Source organism: Salmo salar, chromosome ssa02 (genome assembly GCF_905237065.1).
Source record: "Salmo salar chromosome ssa02, Ssal_v3.1, whole genome shotgun sequence".
Classification (NCBI taxonomy): domain Eukaryota; kingdom Metazoa; phylum Chordata; class Actinopteri; order Salmoniformes; family Salmonidae; genus Salmo; species Salmo salar.
Genome location: NC_059443.1, coordinates 83395662 through 83416435, shown reverse-complemented (window position 1 = coordinate 83416435; position 20774 = coordinate 83395662). Strand labels below are relative to the sequence as shown.

Below are 20774 nucleotides of genomic sequence, written 5' to 3'. Positions count from 1 at the left end.
GAGATTTGCTTGGGTCAAGAAACAAGAGCAATGGACATTAGGCCGGTGGAAATCTGTCCTTTGGTCTGATGATCCACATGTGGGATTTTTGGTTCCAAGCGCCATGTCTTTGTGAGACGCAGAGTAGGTGAACGGATGATCTCCGTATGTGTCGTTCCCACCATGAAGCATGGAGGTGGTGGTGTGATGGTGCTTTGCTGGTGACATTGTCTGTGATTTATTTAGAATTTAAGGCACACTTAACCAGCAAGGCTACCACAGCATTCTGCAGCGATACGCCATCCCATCTGATTTGCACCTAGTGGGACTATCATTTGTTTTTCAACAGGAGAATAACCCAAAATACACCTCCAGGCTGTGTAAAGGCTATTTTACCAAGAAGGAGAGTGATGGAGTGCCTCATCAGATGACCTGACCTCCACAATCACCCGACCTCAACCCAATTGAGATGGTTTGGGATGAGTTGGACCGCAGAGTGAAGAAAAAGCAACCAACAAGTACTCAGCAAATATGGGAACTCCTTCAAGACTGTTGGAAAAGCATTCCAGGTGAAGCTGGTTGAGAGAATGGCAAGAGTGTGCAAAGCTATCATCAAGGCAAAGGGTGGCTACTTTGAAGAAACTCAAATATAAAATATATTTTGATTTGATTAACACTTTTTTGGTTACTACATGATTCCATATGTGTTATTCCATAGTTTTGATGTCTTCACTATTATTCTACAATATAGAAAAGAGTACAAATAAAGAAAAACCCTGGAAAGAGTAGGTGTGTCCAAACCTTTGACTGGAGCTGTATATTGCTACAGACATGTTTAAAACTGGTCTCATGTGAATCACCCACATATACAATTTTATTTAATGTGGCATAAACCAAAAAGACAAATTCTCAGTCGAAAAAAAATCAGACAGAACATAGCTCCTCAATTCTCCCATGTCTTGTCAGGTCCCCTGACTGTGAACATGTCTTTCTACAATGAGAGCAGTGGTATGTCTTCTCCTCCTGTGTATGTATTATTTCATTCTTATTCAGATGCCTTAACCAGTTAAATCTCTTTCCACACTGGGAGCAGTGGTAGGGCTTATCCCCTACAGTGTGTGTCCTGTTATGCCTATTCAGGGCCCCTAACTTTGTAAAACTCTTTCCACACTGGGAGCAGAGGTGAGGCTTCTCTCCTGTGTGTATTCGCTCATGCTCTTTTAAGTTCCCTAACCGAGTAAAATTCTTGTCACACTGGGAACATTGGAAAGGCTTTTCTCCTGTGTGTGTCCTCTCATGCCTTTTCAGGTCCCCTAACTGGGTAAAACTATTTCCACACTGGGAGCAGAGGTGAGGCTTCTCTCCTGTGTGTGTTTTCTCATGTTTTTTCAGATACCGTATGTGGGTAAAACTCTTTCCACACTGGGAGCAGTGGAAAGGCTTCTCTCTTGTGTGTATTCTCTCATGATCTTTTAGGTTCCCTAACGTGGTAAAACTCTTTCCACACTGGGAGCATTGGAAAGGCTTTTCTCCTGTGTGTATTCTCTCGTGATCTTTAAGGCTCCCTATCTGGGTAAAACACTTTCCACACTGAGAGCATTGGAAAGGCTTCTCTCCTGTGTGTATTCTCTCATGCGTTTTCAGGCTCCCTAACCTGGTAAAAGTCATTCCACAGTGGGAGCAGTGGTAAGGCTTATCTCCAGAGTGTATTCTCTGATGGATTTTCAGGCTCCCTAACTGGGTAAAACTCTTTCCACATTGGGAGCAGTGGTAAGCTTTCTCTCCAGAGTGTATTTTCTTGTGTATTTTCAGGCTCCCTAATGGAGTAAAAACCTTTCCACTCTGAGAGCAGTGGCAGGGATTCTCTCCAGGGTGTATTTTCTTATGTATTTTCAGGCTCCCTAACCTGGTAAAACCCTTTCCACAGTGAGAGCAGTGGTATGGCTTCCTTCCTTTTTTGTGTATACCTTGATGCCTTTTCAAGGTCCTTAACCGGGTAAAACTCTTTCCACACTGGGAACATTGGAAAGGCTTTTCTCCTGTGTGTGTCCTCTCATGCTCTTTTAGGTTCCGTAACTTAGTAAAACTTTTTCCACAGTGGGAGCAGTGGCGTCGTCTCGCTGGTTTGGACGTCTCTGTGCCTGGCTCCTCTGAGGGACTCTTCCCGCTGTCAGAATCTGGTCTCTCTCCTGCCAAAGACAAACAGGGTATTTAGTTAAATAAAGACCTGAATAAAACCTCCACATACATTTTACTTTGACATGTTAGTCATTTATAAGATCATTTTATTCAGAGTGCATCCATCAACATTTAAGCTGACATTCCCTGAAATCAACAACGAGAATTATAAATGTTATCGTTTATTACTGTTTTTTTATATATTTTTCCAGACGGTTCAGATGCCTCTCTGTGGAATAAACGTCGTAACCCTAACCCATTCCGTTGGACGGCAGTGTCCTAACCAAAACTCACTTCGATGGCGGCAGGGTCCTAACCCACTCCAATGGACGGCAATGTCCTAACCCTAACTCACTTCGATGGCTGCAGGGTCCTAATTCATTCCAATTGGCAGCAATGTCCTAACCCTAACTCACTTCGATGGCGGCAGTATCCTAACCCACTCCAATGGACGGCAATGTCCTAACCCACTCCGATGGACGGGAATGTCCTAACACCTAACCCACTCCAATGGACGGCATTAACATAACACTCCAATGGACGGCAGTGTCCTAACACCTAACCCACTCCAATGGACGGCAATGTCCTAACCCACTCCGATGGACGGCAGTGTCCTAACACCTAACCCACTCCAATGGACAGCAGTGTCCTAACCCTAACTCACTCCGATAGACGGCAGTGTCCTAACCCACTCCAATGGACAGCAGTGTCCTAACACCTAACCCACTCCAATGGACGGCAGTGTCCTAACACCTAACCCACTCCAATGGACGGCAGTGTCCTAACACCTAACCCACTCCGATGGACGGCAGTGTCCAAACCCTAACTCACTCCGATGGACGGCAGTGTCCTAACCCACTCAGATGGATGGCAGTGTCCTAACCCTAACCCACTCCGACGGACGGCAGTGTCCTAACCATAACTCACATCGATGGCGGCAGTGTCCTAACTCACTCCAATGGACGGCAGTGTCCTAACACCTAACCCACTCCAATGGACGGCAGTGTCATAACATCTAACCCACTCCGATGGACGGCAGTGTCCTAACCCTAACTCACTCCGATAGACGGCAGTGTCCTAACCCACTCCAATGGACAGCAGTGTCCTAACACCTAACCCACTCCAATGGACGGCAGTGTCCTAACACCTAACCCACTCCAATGGACGGCAGTGTCCTAACACCTAACCCACTCCGATGGACGGCAGTGTCCAAACCCTAACTCACTCCGATGGACGGCAGTGTCCTAACCCACTCCGATGGATGGCAGTGTCCTAACCCTAACCCACTCCGATGGACGGCAGTGTCCTAACCATAACTCACATCGATGGCGGCAGTGTCTTAACCCTAGCCCACTCCAATGGACGGCAGTGTCCTAACACCTAACCCACTCCAATGGACGGCAGTGTCATAACACCTAACCCACTCCGATGGACGGCAGTGTCCTAAGCCTAACTCACTTCGATGGTGGCAGTGTCCTAACCAACTCCGATAGATGGAGTGTCTAACTAACAGGAAATTGAGGCGCAGGGCCTAACCCACTCCAATGGATGGCAGTGTCCTAACCCTAACCCACTACGATGGACGGCAGGGTCCTAACTCACTCCAATGGACGGCAGTGTCCTAACCCTAACTCACTTGGATGGCGGCAGTGTCCTAACCCACTCCAATGGACGGCAGTGTCCTAACCCTAACTCACTTCGATGGCTGCAGGGTCCTAACTCACTCCAATGGGCAGCAGTGTCCTAACCCTAACTCACTTCGATGGCGGCAGTATCCTAACCCACTCCGATGGACGGCAATGTCCTAACACCTAACCCACTCCAATGGACGGCAGTGTCCTAACACCTAACCCAGATGGACGGCAGTGTCCTAACCCTAACCCACTCCGATGGACGGCAGTGTCCTAACCCTAACTCACTCCAATGGACGGCAGTGTCCTAACACCTAACCCACTCCAATGGACGGCAGTGTCCTAACACCTAACCCACTCCGATGGACGGCAGTGTCCTAACACCTAACTCACTCCGATGGACGGCAGTGTCCTAACCCTAACCCACTCCGATGGACGGCAGTGTCCTAACCTTAACTCACATCGATGGCTGCAGTGTCCTAACCCTAGCCCACTCCAATGGACGGCAGTGTACTAACACCTAACCCGCTCCAATGGACGGCAGTGTCCTAACACCTTACCCACTCCAATGGACGGCAGTGTCCTAACACCTAACCCACTCCGATGGACGGCAGTGTCCTAACCCTAACTCACTTCAATGGTGGCAGTGCCCTAACCCACTCCGATGGATGGCAGTGTCCAAACCCTAACCCACTCCAATGGACGGTAGTGTCTTAACACCTGACCCACTCCGATGGACTGCAATGTCCTAACACCTAACCCACTCCGATGGACGGCAGTGTCCTAACCCTAAATCACTTCGATGGTGGCAGTGTCCTAACCCACTCCGATGGATGGCAGTGTCCTAACCCTAACCCACTCCGATGGACGGCAATGTCCTAACACCTAACCCACTCCGATGGACGGCAGTGTCCTAACACCTAACCCACTCCAATGGACGGCAGTGTCCTAACACCTAACCCACTCCGATGGACGGCAATGTCCTAACACCTAACCCACTCCGATGGACGGCAGTGTCCTAACTCACTCCGATGGATGGCAGTATCCTAACCCACTCCGATGGACGGCAGTGTCCTAACACCTAACCCACTCCGATGGACTGCAGTGTCCTAACCCTAACTCACTTCGAAGGCGGCAGTATCCTAACTAGAGGTCGACCGATTATGATTTTTCAACGCCGATGCCGATTAATCGGCCGATTTTTTAAAAATGGATTTATTTATTTGTAAAAATGACAATTACAACAATACTGAATGAACACTTATTTTAACTTAATAGAATACATCTATCAAAACAATTTAGCCTCAAATAAATAATTACAAAAACAAAGTGTTGGAGAAGAAAGTAAAAGTGCAATATGTGCCAATATGTGTAAAAAAGCTAACGTTTAAGTTCCTTGCTCAGAACATTAGAACATATGAAAGCTGGTGGTTCCTTTTAACATGAGTCTTCAATATTCCCAGGTAAGAAGTTTTAGGTTGTATTTATTATAGGAATTATAGGACTATTTCTCTCTATACCATTTGTATTTCATATACATTTGACTATTGGATGTTCTAATAGGCACTTTAGTATTGCCAGTGTAACAGTATAGCTTCTGTCCCTCTCCTCGCTCCTACCTGGGCTCGAACCAGGAACACATCGACAACAGCCACCCTCGAAGCAGCGTTACCCATGCAGAGCAAGGGGAACAACTACTCCAAGTCTCAGAGCGAGTGACGTTTGAAACGCTATTAGCGCGCACCCCGCTAACTAGCTAGCCATTTCACATCGGTTACACCAGCCTAATCTTGAGAGTTGATAGGCTTGAAGTCATAAACAGCGCGAAGAGCTGCTGGCAAAACGCACGAAAGTGCTGTTTGAATGAATGCTTACGAGCCTGCTGGTGCCTACCACCGCTCAGTCAGACTGCTCTATCAAATCATAGACTTAATTATAATATAATAAACACACAGAAATATGAGCCTTAGGTCATTAATATGGTCGAATCCGGAAACTATCATCTCGAAAACAAAACGTTTTTTTCTTTCAGTGAAATACAGAACCGTTCCGTATTTTATCTAACGGGTGGCATCCCTAAGTCTAAATATTCCTGTTACATTGCACAACCTTCAATGTCATGTCATAATTATGTAAAATTCTGGCAAATTAGTTCGCAACGAGCCAGGTGGCCCAAACTGTTGAATATACCCTGACTCTGCGTGCAATGAACGTAAGAGAAGAGACACAATTTCACCTGGTTAATATTGCCTGCTAACCTGGATTTATTTTAGCTAAATATGCAGGTTTAAAAATATATACTTGTGTATTGATTTTAAGAAAGACGTTGATGTTTATGGTTAGGTACACGTTGGAGCAATGACAGTCCTTTTTCGCGAATGCGCATCGATTATATGCAACGCAGGACAGGCTAGATAAACTAGTAATATCATCAACCATGTGTAGTTAACTAGTGATTATGATTGATTGATTGATTGTTTTTTATAAGATAAGTTTAATGCTAGCTAGCAACTTACCTTGGCTTCTTACTGCATTTGCGTAACAGGCAGGCTCCTCGTGGAGTGCAATGTAAAGCAGGTGGTTAGAGCGTTGGACTAGTTAACCGTAAGGTTGCAAGATTGAATACCCAATCTGACAAGGTATAAATCTGTCGTTCTGCCCCTGAACAAGGCAGTTAACCCACCGTTCCTAGGCCGTCATTGAAAATAAGAATGTGTTCTTAACTGACTTGCCTAGTTAAATAAAAGGTGTAAAAAAATAATTTAAAAAATAAATATATATATCTAATTTTTGTATATAATTTATTTATTTTTAATCGACAAATCGGTGTCCAAAAATATCGATTACCGATTGTTATGAAAACTTTAAATCAACCCTAATAAATCAGCCATTCCAATTAATCGGTCGACCTCTAGTAGAAACTGCAGTCATTTTCAGTATTCTTAGCAATGATTTAGGAATCCTTGTGAGTAAGTATTAGCTTGGTTGCCACTTGTTGTTCGCCTATTGAAATTGAACTTTAGTTCATGAAAATAAATAATGTTAGCTAGTCAGCTACTTAACCCTGTTGCCCAAAGCTAACGTTATAAGCAGCCAGCTAGCTTCATCTGACTAGTGACGCTCGACCGGACTTGGTTATGTGTTGTAAAGCTAGCCACAATAAGGATTAGTCACAATAGTGAAATTGCGGTGTGCCTTCAAAGTAAAAGTGTCATTGACAGTGAAGCAAATGAATACAAATAGTAGAATTATCCCAGACTTTTATTTTGAAGGCTAACCACAAAGTTCACCATTGTGGCTAATCCTTATTGTGGCTAGCTTCACGTAGATGGGTCCCACCACCATTAATCAAATAAAAACTGTCTTATAAATGTAGGGTTATTTTAGATGATGACACCTAGCTATATAGTTAGCTAGCTACAGAGCTAGCTAGCTTTTCTTTTATAACCAGCATTGTAGGTGCGCAAGACAATTTTACCAGCATCGATGAATCGTTGTGGCATGAAATACAAGTGATAGTGTAATCAATGTCTAATAACTACGTAAAAAATGTATTTTTTACATTTAGGCACCCTTTCCAATTTTGACGGTCCATGACCTTGGCTGTCTATGCTGATGATACGTTTGACTTTGAATGTGAGTTTGCATGACCTCAGCTCAACCTATTAGAAAACCGGGCCGGCCCATTTTGGTAGGGGGGCCAGCCATTACCCACTGATCTTAACAGGCCCAGGGGCCGCCGGCCACGTCACCATTACCCACTGATCTTAACAGGCCACAGGGGCTGCCGGCCATGTCACCATTTTAATATACAAAATATATTTTTGTATGTGTCAATTTTGACCAGCCCACCCAACAAAAAAGGGTCCATCCCATCTGGCATATTTCAGAATTGCCAGATGACCAATCTGCTTCTGCATAGACACCTTGAACCAATTTAGGATTGTTCACACAATAGGGACACCCATTGCAAACCCTTTGGTTTTCTCATGAAGCACTTATACAAATGTATCTAAATATTCGATTTTTAAAAACAATTTAAAAAGCTCTTTCACCACGTGATTTAGAAACATAATTACAACTGTCCATTATTCCTAACATAGAGGGATGTTGCACACTCTATATTTGTAAAAAAAAATAGAAACTTTTTAAGAAAATGAACATGTTTTTAAAAAGCACTTCCGTTTTCAATAGGTCCTTGGCCATGTAACCTAGACACCCCAACCCAACGTTCAATTATTCACAGGGTCGGGACACACATTGCGCACCCTATGGTTTTCCCATAAAGTACACATTTTTCTATAAATACTTGAAACTTTCTATAGCTCTTCAACCATGTGACCTTGCAATCTTCAATGATTGAAGAGTTTGTGCCCCTGTTTTAAGACAGTAACATGACTTACTAGTATTAATCAGATCTCCCGTATCTTCCTCTTCTTGTCCCTCCTTCTCCTCCTCTTGTCCCTCCTCTTTCAACGTGACAGTAATCTCTCCCTCTTCTTTCACAGTAACATCCTCCACTTTCAAAGTAACATCTTTCTCTTCTTTCACTGTAACAGCCTCAACTTCCTGTTTTACTGTGACAGCCTCCTCTTCCTTCTCCTCTTTCACGACAGCTTCTTTCTCTGTCCAGCAGTCCTCTTCTTTAGTAGGGGGAGAGTAGCATAGTGAGCTCATGGTCGGGGATGTTAACTAGCCAGATAGCATTAATCTTAGGTTAGTTGCTAATGCTAACTTAGCTAGCCACCTACCCGACAAACAACGTAAATATTACATTAAATGGGCCAACAACTAGATACGACAGAAGTATGTTTAAAACACACGGTATAATATATACAAAAACAGACTAAAGAGATGTAATGTTTTTGCCTATGTCGGCTATGAAGGTAGCTGACTACTTGTTATTGTTGAAGAAGCGTTCTCTTGTCCACTAGATTATACGTCACACTCTGGAAGCATCACCTGAAAGACGCACGTCGCCATCTGCTGACTGGAGTGGGTAACGCCGTTAAGGAAAATATTTTCAGACAAAACGTTTATTTTTTATTTAATTGAAGTGTGATGTTATATGGAAACGTACAAAAACAAACATGTGATGATTGACTTGTGCAGATTTTTAAAGAGTGAGAATTGATATACTATTGGTAGAGCATGGCTCAGTTGGTAGAGCATTTTCTTTCGTACTGGTCCCCCCGTGGGAATCGAACAGTAATGCCAAGATTGTGGGTTCGATTCCCACGGAGGACCAGTACGAATGAAAATGTATGAACTCACTACTGTAAGTCTCTCTAAATAAAAGCGTCTGCTAATAGACAAAAAAATAAATAATATATATATATAAAAGCATTTAAGACAATTTCATATTCATTCACTTAAACAGATGAACAGCTAGATCTATACTCCTCCTACATAGTGTAACAATTTATACATGTATATAATGACCCTCCACTAGTGGCTAACACTATTAAACAATATGAGTACTTTTTGTATTCAGGAAAATATGTTGCATTAATCAAATCCTTTTAACAATCAGCACCTGTGTTTTCTCTGACATGGTGGAATAATACTGATGGGAACATGCACGAGGTAGTGAATGTTTTTCATGACAACATCTTATCAGTGTTGTCAGAACACATGGAAATCAAATTGTCGGATGCCGCGTTAACGTGCTAGACATGTTCAACCAGTTAACCCAGCACAGAAAAAAATATACGAAATTGTATGAAATGTATGCATTCACTACTGTAAGTCGCTCTGGATAAGAGCGTCTGCTAAATGACTAAAATGTAAATGTAAAATGTAACTAATGTGAACTGATGTACATGTAGTGTAATCCTGTTCAATTAAAGAAATACACTCCTATGATATCCATCAATTAAAGAAATACACTCCTATGATATCCATCAATTAAAGAAACACACTGCTATGATATCCATCAATTAAAGAAACACACTGCTATGATATCCATCAATTAAAGAAACACACTGCTATGATATCCATCAATTAAAGAAACACACTGCTATGATATCCATCAATTAAAGAAACACACTGCTATGATATCCATCAATTAAAGAAACACACTGCTATGATATCCATCAATTAAAGAAACACACTGCTATGATATCAATCAATTAAAGAAACACACTGCTATGATACCTCTTCAAATGCCCCCATCTGCAGTCATCAGTCCTCTCTCAACCAAACCAGCATGGAACCCTAGAGATGTGTTATTGACTGTGACTATGGACCAGCATGGAACCCTAGAGATGTGTTATTGACTGCGAGTATGGACCAGCATGGAACCCTAGAGATGTGTTATTGACTGTGAGTATGGACCAGCATGGAACCCTAGAGATGTGTTATTGACTGACTATGGACCAGCATGGAACCCTAGAGATGTGTTATTGACTGTGAGTATGGACCAGCATGGAACCCTAGAGATGTGTTATTGACTGTGAGTATGGACCAGCATGGAACCCTAGAGATGTGTTATTGACTGACTATGGACCAGCATGGAACCCTAGAGATGTGTTATTGACTGTGAGTATGGACCAGCATGGAACCCTAGAGATGTGTTATTGACCGTGAGTATGGACCAGCATGGAACCCTAGAGATGTGTTATTGACTGTGAGTATGGACCAGCATGGAACCCTAGAGATGTGTTATTGACTGTGAGTATGGACCAGCATGGAACCCTAGAGATGTGTTATTGACTGTGAGTATGGACCAGCATGGAACCCTAGAGATGTGTTATTGACCATGAGTATGGACCAGCATGGAACCCTAGAGATGTGTTATTGACTGTGAGTATGGACCAGCATGGAACCCTAGAGATGTGTTATTGACTGACTATGGACCAGCATGGAACCCTAGAGATGTGTTATTGACTGTGAGTATGGACCAGCATGGAACCCTAGAGATGTGTTATTGACTGAGTATGGCATGAATGTGGTGTGTGGTGGCCAAGGTATCTCTTTAGTATTGTTATAGTAGATGTATATTGTTTGTAGTTACCTCTGGTTAAGAGTGCTAAGTGATATTCAAAGCCTGTTTATAGCTAGAAACATTACCAAGTGTATTGTATATAGTTTTAGAACTTTGTTGAAGTGTATTTCATTTAGTGCCCATGTGGATATTCCTTGTTTGACCCTGTTTCGGTTTCCATTCAATATCCTAGTGAAACCATCCTTACATCTACAATCATCTATCCACCCTAGTGAAACCATCCTTACATCTATAATCATCTATACATCCTAGTGAAACCATCCTTATCTCTACAATCATCTATCCACCCTAGTGAAACCATCCTTACATCTATAATCATCTATACATCATAGTGAAACCATCCTTATCTCTACAATCCTCTATCCACCCTAGTGAAACCATCCTTAAATATGCAATAATTTCTCCATCCTTACATCTACAGTACAATCCTCTATTCACCCACAGAAGACCAAAGAGCAAAACCTGTTTTAATAGAAGGTCAAAAGGCTACCCAGAGATACCCATTGTGTTACCTCCCACCGTTCTACCCAGAGATACCCATTGTGTTACCTCCCACCGTTCTACCCAGACATACCCATTGGGTTACCGCCCACCCAGCCTTTGAGCTATTTTCTCAAGATGATTTTTTTTTTTAAGTAGGCCTATTTTTATAGGAAGATTTCATATAAACTATTTGATTTCAGGTGGCATAAAGAAAAACCCAAATTATCAGTCAAAAACAGAACACAGCCTCTATCACCTTGTGTGATTTCATCTTCTCTAACTGGTTAAAACTTGTTCCACAGTGGGACCAGTGGTAGTGCTTCTCTTCTCTGTGTGTCCCCTCATGTAAACCCAGACTCCCTAACCTGGTAAAAGTATTTCCATATTAGGAGCAGTGGAAAGGCTTTTCTCCAGAGTGTATTCTTTTATGTATTTTCAGGTTAACTAACATGGTAAAACATTCTCCACTGTAGGGACATAAGGCTTTGTTCTCAACTATCTTCATACCATCTATTTGAGAGAACCCTTCACCACACTAAGAACATTGGATAAGCTTTTCCCCTGTGTGTATTCTCTTATGCTCTTTTAGGTAGCGTGACTTAATATAACTCTTTCCACACTGGGAACATTGGAAAGGCTTTTCTCCTGTGTGTGTGTTGTCTCATGAGTTTTTAGGTCCCCTGATCGTGAAAATCTCTTTCCACAGTGGGAACAGTGATAAGGCTTTTCTCCTGTGTGTGTCCACTCGTGCTTTTTTAGGTGCCCTAACTGAGTAAAACTCTTTCCACAATGGGAACATTGGAATGGCTTTTCTCCAGTGTGTATTCTCTCATGCCTTTTCAGGTTAGCTACCACGGTAAAACTCTTTCCACACTGGGAACATTGGAAAGGCTTTTCTCCTGTGTGTGTTCGCTCATGAGCTTTGAGGTCCACTGATCGTGAAAATCTATTTTCACATTGGAAGCAGTGGTAAGGCTTTTCTCCTGTGTGTGTCCACTCATGCTGTTTTAGGTTCCCTAACTGAGTAAAACTCTTTCCACAGTGGGAACAGTGATAAGGTTTTTCTCCAGAGTGTATTTTCTCATGCCTTTTCAGGTTAACTAACACGGTAAAATTCTTTCCACACTGAGAACATTGGAAAGGCTTTTCTCCTGTGTGTGTCCTCTCATGCCGTTTTAGGTACCCTAACCAGCTAAAACTCTTTCCACAGTGGGAGCAGTGATGTTGTCTTGCTGGTTTTGGCGTCTCCAAGTCTGGTTCCCCTGAAGGACTCTTCCCGCTGTCAGAGTGAGAGTCTGGTCTCTCTCCTACCAAAAACAGACAGAGTATCTAGTTAAACAGAGACCTGAATGAAACCTCCACATGATAAAACAGTCTTCCTATGAGGTTTAATCCAGACTAGATCCCTCAATAAAAGAGAGCTTGTTCTGACAAAGTGGATGTAGGGTAAATCCAATACATTTTTGAAAGCATCCCTTTTGATATATTAAAAAAAAAAAGAAATTTCCATACATGTTTGCCAATGGAAGTAGTGCTCAGAAAGTGACTTTTTGGACTTCAATGCCAAAACATACAGGAGATAAAGGTGCTCAAAGTTGACCCATTTTGCATACCCCACCATACCATGAGACATTCATGTCTTCATCACAGGAAAAGATAAACAGTTTGAGTTTGATATAATTTAAAACCTTCCATACAGTGTTGTCAAACCATTTGATTATTTCTTGATTTGTTTTATAAAAATTATGTACTAGGTTGCTTTGCTGCCTCTGGTACTGCGGGCCTTGAACGTGCGCAAGACATCATGAAATCAGCAGATTATCAGAGTGGCCAAAAACTGGGTCTCCATTGAAGGTTGTGGCTCTTCCAGCAGGACAACGACCCCAAACACACATGAAAATGCACCCAGGAATGGTTAAGAAGAGACGCGGGACTGTTCTGGAGTCACCAGGCAAGAGTCCAGATCAGAAACATTAAAAACCTATGGTGAGAGCTGAAAACAGCAGTTGGTGGAGGACACAAATGTTACATCTAATATATATTTTTTTATAACTGAGCAAAAGGTGTGTGAGTGCAAACTTGAATGTTGTGAAAATTCTGTGCAATTTATAATAAAATACATAATTATTCCCATACCATTATTACAGAGAATCAGACACATTATGCTACCCTCTGCCTATTGGCTACTTAGCTACTCACTGCCCCTTTAAGACAAAAAAAAGCTCTTTACCTGACTCTCTTTTCAAAGATGGCTAGAAATGTACACATTTTGTGCTCTTGTAGGAAACAATCCCTCCCCTATTGCTGACTACAAATGACCTATAACTGGGCTAATAACTCACTAATTAGCAAACGATATGAACAAATGCACAAATGTGCCCACGTGGCTACATGCAGCTCTCGCTTTGATCTCAAAACAAGCGCATCTACTCACGACCGCTCATGCTGTAAACACAGTCCAGTTCAAAATGAACAGCATAGATCCATATATGGCAATTGTTTATTTGCATATAGGCCTACTGCAGCTCTGACTGGTTATGGCGCACAGGTCTGTGTAGAGTATGGGCCTGAGTCATGCCTATCAATACAATAGCGTTCTGCCTACAACAAAATATCTCGCATAGTTAGTTTTGCATACTAAGTCTTGCATAATTAGTTTTGTTTCGTTACATTGCATTGAAAGTTGTTCATATACACCCCCAGGAAGAATATGACACTTTTTGTTTTACAATTTCTGACAAGCGAGCACTTAGATATGGTCATTGTCACGTTTTTATAAATTCTTAGAATGTTTGGGAATGACCTATACTGAGGCATTTGTGAATATTCTATAGCAAAACAGAATGGGAAAGTGGTCGTGTGTTTGGAGAATTAATAGACTCTGTAGTAAATACAACCTAATAAAACATCTGTCTCGTCCAGGACCAGAGTCTACACGGTGCGCCATAGCCAATCAGAGCTACAGTAGCTCTTTATACAAACGAGCCATTTGCTACACGGGCCCTGACATCATTCACTTTGAACTGGACTGTGTGTTTACAGGCAGGACCCACAGTCTACCCGGTGCGCTATAGCCAATCAGAGCTACAGTAGATCTGTGTGTTTACAACTGTAGATCATTAGAACACATTTGGCAAAAAGCCTCAAAATGCACCTGGATGGATTTCTGTAACTATGGAAACACCACGGGAGTCCTCTTTACATTTGGGAACTTTACAGTCCTATTGATCAAACAGCCATGAAAAGGTAGGCTATATTTCCCTATATGCACAACAACAACTAATGCTAGCCAGACCAAGGATGAGCTAAAATCTAACAAAGGAACATTAGATAAAACCCTCTCAAATGTCAAAATTGCACTGATAAACGATGGGTATGCAATAGTAACCAGCCTGTTTGTCCTTCTGTACTTGTCTGCCAATGTATGCTTGTCCCAACCAAGCACCCAAGCTAACTGGCTAAAGTTGGCTAGCTTGCTAGCTAGCTACTTCCATATACAAATGAGAGAACACCTCACTCGGAACCTTTTCCTCATCCTAGCAGAGCAGGTTAAGCTGTTTACATGTTATCTAGCCGGTTCGTGACTAACTTACTTTTTTTGCCAACGTTTACTGTCACCGGCCATATTCAACGGGTGTTGGCGTGTTCGTAAAATCATCAGTTATTCTGTGCTCTGGCACACTCAGACGAGAGTGCTCTGAAATCAGAGTAGCTAGCCAGAGTGAATTTCTGAAGAGATATGCTAACTGGACAACAGTCGTTCATGTTCAGCATAGCTAGCTAGCATAGTGTTGGGTTATATTTCATTAAACTAGATGTGTTGCATAGCATATGAATACATTAATGTTAAACATAACAGGTTTGTATTGCATTAACATAGAACAGACGTGACTAACTGGAGGGTTGCTGGGCAGCTAGGGTGTAGGCTGAGTAGACTCGTGACACACACACACACAATGCCTGGTTGTGAAGCTGCTCAAGGACATGTGTTCGTGAGGAACTGATAGAGGGGAGAATAACTGTAGCATAATAAAAAGACTGTCCTTGGGGTTACTGACTTTTGGGTGAAAAACACAAAGATAAGCTGGAAGACAACTACGCCTGGCAACAGTGATGTGCCAAGCTCAGCCTCTACTCTGACAGGCCCGCTCTGAGCGGGAACTATCTGTCAGAGCATTAAAAAATAACTTTGTGTTTGAACAGTTAGTTCTCTGTTTGCCCTGCGAGGTGTTACAGTGAACCCGTATATACGAAAATTGCATTTACCATTTATTCTGCCTGACTAATTCTATTAATAAACAGCTGAAAATATATTTAGTAGCCTAGTGTTAAATTCTGTTCTGATACCAGATTCGAAAAGGTCAGTCACTCACCGACTCCTCCAATGACATGACATCCTCCCAGCACCTAGCTAGCTAAGGTTAGGCTCCATGTTTTTAGCATGCTAAATAAAGAGCTACATACATAGATACGCTAGCCTATTAGCCACTGACTTGTGATCATTTGCCTTGCTAATCTGATTGTATTGACATTCCCAGCCTTCATTACATTCGTCTGTTTTTGTCCAAAATATTGAGTCATTGAAACTGAAACAGTACATCCCGAATGGAGGCAGCAAACAATGTACCAGGCCAGCTGTAATTTACAACCTGATAGCAATATGTTTTGGCCTATCAAGAAATGTGCTTTGACCTCTTTCTCCCCTCTCTCTCCAGATGAAATCTCGCGTCTTGTGACGGCCGGCCGCCCAACAACCTGCCCGCTTGACCCTATCCCCTCCTCTCTTTTCCAGACCATTTCCGGAGACCTTCTTCCTTACCTCACCTCGCTCATCAACTCATCCTTGACCGCTGGCTACGTCCCTTCCGTCTTCAAGAGAGCGAGAGTTGCACCCCTTCTCAAAAAACCTACACTTGATCCCTCCGATGTCAACAACTACAGACCAGTATCCCTTCTTTCTTTTCTCTCCAAAACTCTTTGAGCGTGCCGTCCTTGGCCAGCTCTCCTGCTATCTCTCTCAGAATGACCTTCTTGATCCAAATCAGTCAGGTTTCAAGACTGGTCATTCAACTGAGACTGCTCTTCTCTGTGTCACGGAGGCTCTCCGCACTGCTAAAGCTAACTCTCTCTCCTCTGCTCTCATCCTCCTAGACCTATCTGCTGCCTTTGATACGGTGAACCATCAGATCCTCCTCTCCACCTTCTCCGAGTTGGGCATCTCCGGCACGGCCCACGCTTGGATTGCGTCCTACCTGACAGGTCGCTCCTACCAGGTGGCGTGGCGAGAATCTGTCTCCGCACCACGTGCTCTCACCACTGGTGTCCCCCAGGGCTCTGTTCTAGGCCCTCTCCTATTCTCGCTATACACCAAGTCACTTGGCTCTGTCATATCCTCACATGGTCTCTCCTATCATTGCTATGCAGACGACACACAATTAATCTTCTCCTTTCCCCCTTCTGATAACCAGGTGGCGAATCGCATCTCTGCATGTCTGGCAGACATATCAGTGTGGATGACGGATCACCACCTCAAGCTGAACCTCGGCAAGACTGAGCTGCTCTTCCTCCCGGGGAAGGACTGCCCGTTCCATGATCTCGCCATCACGGTTGACAACTCCATTGTGTCCTCCTCCCAGAGTGCTAAGAACCTTGGCGTGACCCTGGACAACACCCTGTCGTTCTCTACTAACATCAAGGTGGTGACCCGATCCTGTAGGTTCATGCTCTACAACATTCGCAGAGTACGACCCTGCCTCACACAGGAAGCGGCGCAGGTCCTAATCCAGGCACTTGTCATCTCCCGTCTGGATTACTGCAACTCGCTGTTGGCTGGGCTCCCTGCCTGTGCCATTAAACCCCTACAACTCATCCAGAACGCCGCAGCCCGTCTGGTGTTCAACCTTCCCAAGTTCTCTCACGTCACCCCGCTCCTCCGCTCTCTCCACTGGCTTCCTGTTGAAGCTCGCATCCGCTACAAGACCATGGTGCTTGCCTACGGAGCTGTGAGGGGAACGGCACCTCCGTACCTTCAGGCTCTGATCAGGCCCTACACCCAAACAAGGGCACTGCGTTCATCCACCTCTGGCCTGCTCGCCTCCCTACCTCTGAGGAAGCACAGTTCCCGCTCAGCCCAGTCAAAACTGTTCGCTGCTCTGGCACCCCAATGGTGGAACAAGCTCCCTCACGACGCCAGGACAGCGGAGTCAATCACCACCTTCCGGAGACACCTGAAACCCCACCTCTTTAAGAAATACCTAGGATAGGATAAAGTAATCCTTCTAACCCCCCCCCCCTCCCCCCCTTAAAAGATTTAGATGTACTATTGTAAAGTGGTTGTTCCACTGGATATCATAAGGTGAATCCACCAATTTGTAAGTCGCTCTGGATAAGAGCGTCTGCTAAATGACTTAAATGTAAATGTAAATGTATTGGTGAATTATATTAATTATCCATTGAACTGCATCCATCTATTCTACCAACAATGCCTTAGTGTACATCATGGAACGTTGAATCAAGTAGAACCTATTTTAAAAACCTCATATAGAGTTGGTTTTGTAGCATAAACTGGGAATTTGACTGATATTATGATTGACTGTTTCCTTCATGTCTGCAAAATAGTTAAAAACACTACCAGTTCCATTTGAAAGTGGCAGAAAAAAAAAAATCCACAACTAAATATAAGTGTTGATATTAGTTGGCGGGGCCTTTACTCCAACATTGTGTTTTGATGTATTTCTGATACCTTCTCTGGGGTCTTAGAGGTTCTCTAAGGTTCCCCTTTTCATCTGTTTGACAATAAATCAAAGCCTTTACTTATTCCTAATTTATAGGGATGGAAAATGGTTCAAATGTACATATGCCTTAATTTTAAAAAATATATATACAATCTCTTAGCTTTCATTTGATACCCAATTTCACATGAACTTCTCATTGGTGCTCATTGGTCCTTTTTACATGGAAATGACCATTTAGAAATGAAATCACTATATGCATCTAGTCTCCCCATTTAAAAGGTGTCAAAAGTACTTGGACAAATTCACTTAGGCCTGTATGTGTATTAAAGTAGTCAAACGTGTAGAATTTGGTCCCATATTCATAGCACGCAATGACCTCATCAAGTTTGTGACTCAAACTTGTCGGATGCAATTTGCAATTTGTTTTGGTTGTGTTTTAGATTATGTTGTGCCTAATATAAATGAATGTTAAATAATGTATTATGTCATTTTGGAGTCACTTTTATTGTAAACAAGAATAGTACATGTTTCTGAACACTTCTATATTCATGTGGATGCTACTATGGTTACAGATAATCATGAATGAATCATGAATAATGATTAGTGAGAAAGTTAGAGGCATGAATATCATACCACAAAAACATTCTAACCTACCCTGTTATTGGTAATGGTGAAAGGTTAGCATGTCTTAGGGGGTCTGAGGTTTATGCCTCTGTAATGGTGAGAGGTTAGCATGTCTTAGGGGGTCTGAGGTTTATGCCTCTAACTTTCTTAGTCATCAATATTCACAATTCATTTATGATAATCCATAATCCTGGTAGCATGTAGAAACATATTATATTCTTGTTTACCCTCCAACAAAAGGTTGGAGGGTATTCTGTACTGTGGCCTCATGAAACATTTGAGCTCAAATCCAAAACGTTGGAGTATAGAGGCTAAATTAAAAGTTTTAGCGTCACCTTGCAGTAGTGAAAAGTACTTAAGTAAAAATACTTTAAAGTACTACTTAAGTCATTTTTTGGGGTTATCTGTACTTTACTATTTATAATTTTTTTTACAACTTTTACTCCACTACATTCCCAAAGAAAATAATGTACTTTTTACTCCTGACACCCAAAAGTACTTGTTACATTTCGAATGCTTAACAGGACAGGAAACTGATTCAATTCACGCACTTATCATACTGCCTCTGATCTGGCAGACTCACTAAAACAAAAATGATTTGTTTGTAAATTATGTCTGAGTGTTGGAGTGTGCCCCTGGTTATCAAAAAATGTATTAATTAAATTGACAATTGTGCCGTTTGGTTTGCTTAATATAAGGAATGTGAAATTATTTAAACTTTTACTTTTAATACTTCAGTATATTTTAGCAATGACATTTACTTTTGATAGTTAAAATATTTGGTTTTAAATATACCTAAGACTTACTCAAGTAGTGTTTTACTGGGTTACTTTCACTTGAGTAATTTTCTAATAAGGTATCTTTACTTTTACTCAAGTATGACAATTGGGTACTTTTTCCCACCACTGTCACTGATGGATGAGTTTGGAGAAAGGTAACCACTCTCAAATTCATAGACAGAGCTATGGATGCAAGGACTGACCATGCCTGAGATCAAAATGACCATTTCAACCACGTTTTGAGGCTATAGAGTATTTGTTTACAATTACATCGTTTACACACAATGGAGTACACCAGGTTTGGGTTCTGGTGAGGTAGGACAGTTGAACTAAGCTCATTGGGTATTTCTAAGTTATATTCTCTAAGAATCTATGGCTAGGCCTCTGTATCATTCATTTAAAAGTCCAAACATGTAGGTACCAATCGCAGATTTCCCATTTAACAATTCCTACGGTACTGAACAACATATTTAATTGTAAAACTATGGTGGAATGCCCCTTTGGCTTTAAAGCCATACATTAAATCAACAACTGAGTTGTGTGTCCGTGTTTAAGACAATACTCACTAGTGTCAATCAGATCTCCAGTCTCCACTTCCTCTCCTTCAACCTCCTCCTTTTTCACTCCCAAAACATTTTCCTCCTCTTTTATTGAGATAGCCTCCTTTTCCTCTTTCACTCCAAAAGGTTCTTTCTCTTCTTTCACTGTAACATCCTCCTCTTCTTTCAACGTGAAAGCCTCCTCGTCCTCCTGTTTTATTCTGAAAGCTTCTTCCTCTTCTTTCACTGTAATATTCTCCTCTTCCTCTTTTACGACAATGTTCAGACCCAGAGCTTCTTTCTCCGTCCAGCAGATCTCCTCTTCTTTAACAGGGGTGAAGTATCTTTGTGAGTTAATGGTTGAGTGTCTTTGTGAGTTCATGGTTGGGCTACCTAAAATTAGCATTAGCCTAGTGCTAGGCTCAGTATAATCAACCTTAACAAATGTGTAAACTTAACAAGCAAATTACACCGAGATCAATACACACAAAAATGGTCTAAAGAGCTTCAATGTTTTGGTTTTACGTTGGCTAGCTACCGAGTGGCGACTGAATGTATCAGTAGCCGTGTTGTTGTTGAAGAAGCGTCCCGTGTCACGTGGGCCACTAGATTCTTCTTCTTCGATTAGGTTTAACGGCAGTTGGCGTGCAATGTTGCATTACCGCCACCTACTAGACTGGAGTAGAACTCAATTATACTTGCGTTCCATCCCTGCAGTACAGTTGATAACCATTGCTATAAATTGGAAGATGGCATCGGAGGAGATGGCTGCTGTTTTATTGTCTCTTAACCAACCGTTGTATTTTGTTTGTTTTTTCACG

The 20774-nt window shown here is 42.3% G+C and overlaps 2 protein-coding genes across 2 annotated transcripts; both read right to left on the bottom strand.

Annotated features, from left to right (window-relative positions):
- Nucleotides 1–710: 710 nt before the first annotated feature.
- Nucleotides 711–8719, bottom strand: LOC106594562 (gastrula zinc finger protein XlCGF26.1). The gene is made up of 2 exons (XM_014185930.2): nt 8192–8719; nt 711–2168 (listed from the first exon to the last, which is right to left on the bottom strand). Exons 1-2 carry the CDS (start codon nt 8463–8465, stop codon nt 904–906), a joined length of 1539 nt encoding a protein of 512 aa, XP_014041405.1. The 5' UTR covers nt 8466–8719; the 3' UTR covers nt 711–903.
- Nucleotides 8720–8818: 99 nt separating this feature from the next.
- LOC106594553 (gastrula zinc finger protein XlCGF17.1-like) lies at nt 8819–20553 on the bottom strand. Its single transcript, XM_014185922.2, has 2 exons — nt 19981–20553; nt 8819–12584 (listed from the first exon to the last, which is right to left on the bottom strand). Exons 1-2 carry the CDS (start codon nt 20357–20359, stop codon nt 11863–11865), a joined length of 1101 nt encoding a protein of 366 aa, XP_014041397.2. The 5' UTR covers nt 20360–20553; the 3' UTR covers nt 8819–11862.
- Nucleotides 20554–20774: the final 221 nt, after the last annotated feature.

Bases quoted from the DNA above. Each gene is read 5' to 3' on its own strand.
- LOC106594553 (XM_014185922.2), bottom strand. From the start codon at position 20,359: ATGCTAATTTTAGGTAGCCCAACCATGAACTCACAAAGACACTCAACC. The intron at 12,585-19,980 runs GTGAGTATTGTC...TGTTTTTGGTAG, and splicing joins TGGAGATCTGATTGACACTA to GAGAGAGACCAGACTCTCAC.
- LOC106594562 (XM_014185930.2), bottom strand. From the start codon at position 8,465: ATGAGCTCACTATGCTACTCTCCCCCTACTAAAGAAGAGGACTGCTGG. The intron at 2,169-8,191 runs GTAAGTCATGTT...TGTCTTTGGCAG, and splicing joins GGGAGATCTGATTAATACTA to GAGAGAGACCAGATTCTGAC.